At 46.8% G+C, this 7,690-nt stretch overlaps 1 protein-coding gene across 1 annotated transcript; it reads right to left on the bottom strand.

The window, feature by feature from the left end:
- Positions 1-3,081: 3,081 nt before the first annotated feature.
- On the bottom strand, positions 3,082-6,757 carry LOC144753976 (tumor necrosis factor-like). The gene is made up of 4 exons (XM_078641496.1): positions 6,392-6,757; positions 5,459-5,501; positions 4,335-4,400; positions 3,082-3,742 (listed from the first exon to the last, which is right to left on the bottom strand). Exons 1-4 carry the CDS (start codon positions 6,605-6,607, stop codon positions 3,333-3,335), a joined length of 735 nt encoding a protein of 244 aa, XP_078497622.1. The 5' UTR covers positions 6,608-6,757; the 3' UTR covers positions 3,082-3,332.
- Positions 6,758-7,690: the final 933 nt, after the last annotated feature.

Raw genomic sequence — 7,690 nt, 5'->3', positions numbered from 1 at the left:
TTCACCCCCAGTCAAGAGATCTGGGTGAAATCCATCATTCTTTTGCTCACCATGCCACTCCAGTTTAATCCTGGCCATATGCAAATCAGTCTTGATCCTGTGCCTCATGGTAACAGTTCAGCCCGAAAAGCCAAACCAGGTCCTCCCTGGTCCGGAAACAAGCATCCTAGGACCGGTTTCGGGCTTTTTTTGTTGAGCACTTTTGTCCTATTTTGCCCAATAAAACCTCAAAAATGTGTTATATTGTGGTCATTTTCTCTGCCGCCTTCTTGGGGAATCCATAAACCCTGGGTACCTTTTGAGTATCCAGGAAGTTGGGAAAAAAGGATGCAAATTTGACATGGATACATTAAGTGAAAAAAATGTATTGGAGCCCTAAGTGCAAAGTACCCCAATTAGCCAAAACATGGCTCAGCATTGGGGTTGGAAGAGCCCCAACAGTTTAAGGGTTAAGGCAGAGGTTAAAAAGATACTGTCTGGGGTACCCAAGCAGCAATCTAGGTGTCGCTGCTTTGTGGCCTGTCTCAGACCGATGCCCATGAAAAGTCAGGGACAACCTCAGAGTGCGGAGGAAGACATTTAACTTGCAGGACAGTCACTGGCAAGGCCTCATCTGGAAGGTGCAAATAGAATTTTCTGCCCAGTTCTGGATGCCGAATACAGGTCATCGGGCCATGGTTGGGAGTTCTGTGTCCAGCTTAGTAGACTCTGCAAAAAATGTGACTCCCACCTCTTGAGTATTATGTTCAATATGGAAGGCCTTTTCTGGAGCAGTCACTCCTGTTCTGGAAAATAAATATGGGTGGGCTTATTCATAAGCACCTTGCGACACTATTGCACCGCCGTTGCACCACTTTTTGTGAAGCAGCGCTGGCGTAAACAATGCACCAGGTTGTGGGCTATTTACAACGTGACATATCTAGGGAAATGCATCACATTGTAAACCCCGGCGCCACATTATACCTGGGTCAAGTATAATGTATGCAGAGTGGGTGAGAAAGCCTCTGCGTCAAAACCTTACACCTGCTTGGAGCAGGCGTAAGGAGTGACGCACTGTATTAAGTAGAGAAAGTAGAGAAAGCCTCTGCGTCAAAACATGATGCGCTGTATTAAGTATAGGCGCCTCCAAAGCATTGCTGGAGTTGTGTCAAGCTTGCAATACAACTCCAGCAATGGGTGACTTTTGCACCAACAGATGCGTCAGAATTTCTGACGCATCTGTCAGTAATTGCGCCATGGTGCGCCATATTGTAAATATGAGGCATCCATGACGGCACAAGGGTTTCTTTGCCCGGCGCAAGGAGAATGCTGCATGTCTGCTCTAACACAGGTATGCGTCAGTTTCTTGTAAATAAGTCCTGGGGTTTTCTGCAAACTTATGGAGGCCTCATCAGGCTATGTGGGTCAAGATCAGGTGTACCCTGTTCAGCACTGGAGGCCACATCTGAAATATTTGGTTCCACTCAAAAGGCTACATTTGGAGCGCTGTACCTGGTGAATTCTGGACGGTTTTAGAGAACTGTTCTGGATTATAGACCTTAGTACAGTAGGTCACATCTGTAATGCTGTTGACAGTACTGGAGACCCCTTCCGGTGGACACAGAGACACCTGCCCAGGTCTGGAGGCCAGCTCTAGAGTTATCAGTGCAGTATTGGCTTGGTTGTGAAATCATTTTAGGGTAGGACAGGCTCACAGAAGCGATTGGGTTCCAAACCAGAGTGCAATAAGACATGTGTCACATGTGGTGATTGTAGAAAGAGAGTAAAGGGGTTGTGGTGTTTCAGCAGGAATTGATAACACCAATTGACATAAGGGTGTATGTGCGCCTTATAAGTTCCCTGTAACATAACATAACATAATGTGGACTGTCCTGAGCTGCCAGCCCTTCTCTGCTCTTGTTTCTGTGCCACAAATGAATCTCACATTGAGAGGCCCGTGTAGCGCTTCATTTCACATTTATTCAATTGGTTTCAAGGCATTTCAGGCCACAGACACCAAGTAGCACAGCTACTGATGACTGTAATTCAGACATACAAATATATTTTAACATTTCGAGACAAAAATGCAAATAAACAACATCCTATGTGCCAAAAACGTATTTCAGCAATGCGAACATGTGATATTAATATAAATCAACGTTGATTGGTAGAAACAACTTGTGTTAATGTAACTCATAAGGTTGCAAAACCATATCTTTCAGATATACTCTGTAACCACAAGAACAGTAGTCATAGACGTGCCCAGAAATGCACATACATATTAAATATTGATATATAAGTATGTAAAAGGCCCCAATAATTATAGGGACATAGTGGTGTGATAAGTTTCATCACAATTTTGTGTTACCATCTGCAATAAACAATGTATGGATCAATGAGCAGTGTAACATCACATGTTAGAAAGTAGTGAGGGGAGGGTTCTAGTAATTTGCCAGAGGCATCCTGTCACTGATTGTGAACTAAATGTGATTGTACACTATAACCTTTCAGTGCATACAGTCCATGCAGTCCTGGAACATACTGCAACACTGTTTGTGCCATTGGATGCAAATATTTGACCCGCCATCACACCAAAAGTCACTCGACATAGTAGAGTGGTTTCAAAAAAGACACTACCGCCTCCCGTCATGTAATATACATAACCCATAACATTTGCGGGCTAATAACAATTTGTCATTGTCTCTTACCACGCCCCCGCCACAACCCAATATTCACAATGTGATACACATGAGATGGGCATTCATACTGCCATATTGACTTCCTAAACGCAGGTTGCAGAAAAAAACCTGTTAGCAACTTTTAGTTGGACCATGTCAGGGCCAGCCTGATTCCACGATCCGCCAACAGCTTTAGCGTGAGTCAATCGAAGGCAGTATTTGATACCAAAAAACAGCAGTTTGAGACAAAACCATGAGCAATGCATTTGGTCATAAAAAATAACATCAACATATATAAATAAATTATTAAATAAATATTAAATATAAAAAAATATTTTTTCAAATATAAATAAATGTTAAGAGTCCTGACTCTTGTCTTCTTTCCTTTTAAAGTGGTATTTGCTCTGTTTCTCTGTTTCTATTGTTTTTTTTCTTTTGCTTTTTTTCCCCTTGTACTTTTCTTTTCCTCTTTTTCTCTGGGTTTTTTTCTTTACTGTTTTTATTTTCCAAATTTGTTTTTAAATTCTTCCTTTTTGAAAGTTTGTTCTTTTACAATATTTTTTTTCTCTGTTTGGTTTCTCTATATCAGTTTCCTTGTTTCCACTTCTGCTTCGCTGTTTTTCTTTTACAGTCTTTTTCTATTCATTTTGTCCACCTGTCTTGCCATTTTCTCCATTACATTGCAATGGCCCCAAAGTAATTCTGTGCGCCCTTAGGGTCCAGGTGGGCTGTGTGGGAGGTTGATGTGGAGAGCACGTCGCCCTCCTCCAGGCTGAAGACCCCTCCCAGGTAGATGGGCTCGTACCAGGGGGTTCCGTTGTGGGCGGTGCCCTCGCAGGCTGACTTGGTGGCGCTCAGCAGATGCATGTCGACGGGGTAGGCCTCAGAGCGCCTCTTGACAGAGTGTGTCAGGTACAGGCTTCCTTTGGCTGCGCATGTGCCCCCATAGTAGACAACTTGAGTGTAGATAAAGTAGAGTCCGCGGGAGGGGATGACCAGGCGGTTGTTTTCCAGCTTCATCCCGTTCTCCAGGAAGGCGTAGCCCTTGTTTGAGATCCACTCTACCTCCTTGTTGCTAAAGTCAGCTGCAAAAGAAGAAGAAAGGCCTGTTAAGGCGAGGGACCGACCCAGTTTCCAGGCCAGAGCCGATCAAAGAAGCCCATTGGCTGGCAGCAGAACAGAGATGTGTCTGGAAAAGGTGGAGGACCAGTGGAGGTGCTGAGAGATGGACTGGAGGAAAGAGGTGGAAAGAACTAAGGACGGCTGGACAGAGAAACTAAGGAAGGAAGAAAAGAAGGAAAGAGATGAAGGAAGAAAAGAGATGGGAGGAGAAGTGCACCGAAGGAAATGCGGGTCAGATAATGGATAGCAGGAAAGAGGAGAGATAGATACAGGATAGAGAAAGAGAGATGGGTGAAAGGAAATGGATGGAGGAAGAGAAAGATATGATGATGAATGGATGGAAGGAAAGAGAGAAGGGCTGAAGATAGAGAAAGAGATCAGATGGACAGAAGTAAACAGGTGGGTGGATGGATGGATAGATAGATGGATGTATGGGTGGTGCACTGAAGGAGACAAACGGAGATGAAGACATGAAGGGTTTGGGTACAGAACACACAGATGTGTGAGGTATAAAGAGACTGCGAGAGGAGCACAGATGCCGGGGCATCTCCTTACCTATGAGGTGAGCTGCGGGCTTCTGCGACTCCATGGCCTGTAACTTGAGCTGCTGGGGGATGTGGCCTGGAGGGAGGAAGGAAGGGCAGAGTTAGAACAGCATGTGACAAAGCGCAAGAGCACAACAGTGACCCCATAACCCCCACAATGCAGTACTCACTCACACCTTACGGGGCCCGGGGCCCCCTCATGCTTCTCACAGGCTGGTATGTATACAGGCGTACATGGACTACTGAAAGGGGCCTCACACGGATAAAAGGAGGCTACCTGGGGGCTACCTGAGAAACATGACAGAAGCTCATCGTGATACCGCCCTGAGAAGGATGAAAGGCTGAGAGGAGACCCTCGTGTTATCTGACTCAGAGGGATGAAAGTCTGGGCTCCTCGTGTTATCTTCCACACACAAATAAAATGTTGTCAAAAGTTCCTAATATTATCTCACTGGAGGTATGAAAGGCTGGTGGGAGCTCTGAATATTATCTCACTGTAGGTATGAAAGGCTGACGGGAGCTCCTAATCTTATATCCCGGGATGGATGAAAGGCTGACGGGAGCTCCTCCTGTTATCTCCCTCAGAGGGATGAAAGGCTGGTGGGAGCTCTGAATATTATCTCACTGGAGGTATGAAAGGCTGACGGGAGCTCCTAATATTATATCCCGGGACGGATGAAAGGCTGACGGGAGCTCCTCCTGTTATCTCCCTCAGAGGGATGAAAGGCTGACAGAGGCTTTCTGTATGAGCTCCCTCGGTGCGATGCAAACATTCCAGGAGCTCGGCGTTGCATTTCCATTTAAAGGTCAATGCATAATGACATGATCTTCCTCAGGGGTGAAAGGCTGCCGGGAGCTCTATGTGTTAAATCCTCGGTCTCGGTGAGATAATTTGGGTGACGGAAACTTGTCGTGTTATCTCACTCAGGGAGACTTAAGGCTCACAGTACTCGTGTCTACCGTAGAATGATGCGAAGTAGACATGGGGTCCTTTTTTTATCAGAGGGAGTTGGGTACCTCATCCCACCCGAACCCCTCTCCCTACAATTTTAATTTTGGGTTTGCAAGGTCCACTAGATGTGTTCAACAGGCACACAACCCACTGGTCTGGGTCGGAGGGCGTGAGGTACTTACTTATATACTGCTCGGGGGCCGGATCGACGCGTGTCGGGTCCTCCTGAAAGACAAAACGAAAACGGCAATTAGCAGGCGCACGAGAGACAATAACATATTCATTAAACAAACATCCAATTAGTGCACTTAGCATTACATGAATTTTTATGATTACGGTGGGCCCAAAGAAGAACAGATTAGGGGGGAGATATTAAACATGGAAGACAGAAAGGTCAGGAATGAAAGGAAGAAAGGAAGGCCAGGAAGGACGAGTCAAAGAAAGCTCGGAGGGAGACAGGAGGGAAGAAAAGCACGAAACTAGAAGACAGGTAAATATGACCAACAGGACAGAGTTCTAGCATTGCTCTCCATGTCGCTGCTCCCTGGTCTAACCCATACACTTGAAGGCGCTATAAGGCGCTATGTTCGAAGCGCGCGTGTACACTTCCTGGTGGCAACCTGGTTCACCTGGGCTCCCGAGCGGGAAGCGCCTCCAGGGCGGCGGCCAGAGACTCTGCCCAGAAACTCTGCGGCTCCGTGCGCTGCCAGCCTGCCCTGCCCGGGGACCCAGTGCGGCAGGTGCCACTGGCCTGACTCAGAGAGCAGGTTTAACAGGCACTTGATGGAGAGCTGCAGGGCTGAGTGAGCCCCGCACGCCCGAGTAAACACTCTGTGGAGTTTTGCTTCTAGGCGCTATGCTCCACATCCACGAGGCAATGGGCTTTCCCACGGTGGGTACCTTCGCACTCAGAGAGGGGCGGAGGGGGGATTACCACAGAAATAATAGCTGTTGCATTGCTCCAAAGTCCAGATTGTCATTCTATGTCAAACACGTAACTCCCAGGCCCCTCGCACCACCCGAACAAATAAAGGTTTTCAACAATTATAGCCCGGCTCTCTTTGGAATTGAAACCAAGATTAAAGCTAAATTGAATAAAACGAAAGATAACTTACGTGCTTGGAGGAGCTGTGAGGGGAAGGAATTACATTGAAGAAAAGTAGCGCCAAGACGAGGGTTGCTCCAGCTAGCGCTGCGAAGGACATGCCAGCCAGCCACCGCCAGCAGCGGTCGCGGCGCCGCCGGGAGTCGTCCCGGATCACCACCACCTGCCCCTTCTCCATCTCGACGAGGAAGCTGTCGGTGCTCATGGCCACGGAATGGTCCTCCATGGATGAATGAATGAACGAGGACCTCGTGTCAACCAGCACTAAGAAACCAATCACTCCAAGGCGCTCCTTTTTTTAAGACGGCGCTATCTCTGTTAGTTACACTTGCGTTGCCTTGCCACAACCATCCAAAGTGGCTTTGAGTGCCTTCACCTGGACTTGATGCCTCAAAGCACTTTGCAAAGTCCTTATTGGTTCCTCGCCCTTTAAGTTATTGGAAGGGCGAGATTTTGATCGATACCTTAGCACTATTGATCTAAACCTCGATCTGGTCGACTGAACCTTTGTTGCCTGTCTTTAAGGTACAAAGTACATCCATTTCCACGTTAGTTCACCCAATAAAGGACTCTACTCCCAAAGATCACAAACAACTTCTAGCTTTCAAAAGTTTATTGTAAGGAAATGATAAGCTGCAAATACAGGCATCTCAGAATGAGATTCACGAGATACACAGGTCCAATTACATACATGTGCTCTCGGAAAGCCCTCAGACGAGCAACGGAAATCACTAACACAAGTTCTAAGAATAATAAAGCTATCAGCATTGACGCATATCTCTCCTTCATTTAAGTTGGAGGAAAACGCACAGGTTAGGCTGTCCCTACCCTGCTCTAGATGGTATCCCTACTTAACCAAATCCCAACCTAACAAAGGTGTCAGCAGTGAATGACCCCAAGGGAAGTCACTCACTCTAAGTCTCTTGGTGAAAACCTATAGTTCTCCAGTCATGACCCCTCTCTGCCTACCCATCCGCTCTCTAAAGGGTCCTCAGGTATCTGCTCTAACTCCACCCAGGGGTGCTGTCCCTAATACAAAACAGTCAACAACATTTGAGACGCCCCTTTCGAGACGCCCCTCACGTGGTGTAGCTTCTGGCTTTTTCCATGATGCTTTGTATTGGGCCTCATACGTTAGAGTTGACCTTGCTTCTCAGACTCTTCTCCGGCCCGCTGATACCCCTTAAACATTCCGGAACCCTCCTCCATGTCTGGGCCGTCTACTGAACAGACCTCTATTCATTCATTTATAATTGGATCCCCCCTTTCCTCTTGCAGACAGATATCTGCAGCCAAGAACCCAACTCTC

This window comes from Lissotriton helveticus, chromosome 5_1 (genome assembly GCF_964261635.1).
Source record: "Lissotriton helveticus chromosome 5_1, aLisHel1.1, whole genome shotgun sequence".
Taxonomy (NCBI): Eukaryota; Metazoa; Chordata; class Amphibia; order Caudata; family Salamandridae; genus Lissotriton; species Lissotriton helveticus.
The sequence above is the reverse complement of the archived record's forward strand: the minus strand, read 5'-3'. Positions and strand labels throughout refer to the sequence as shown.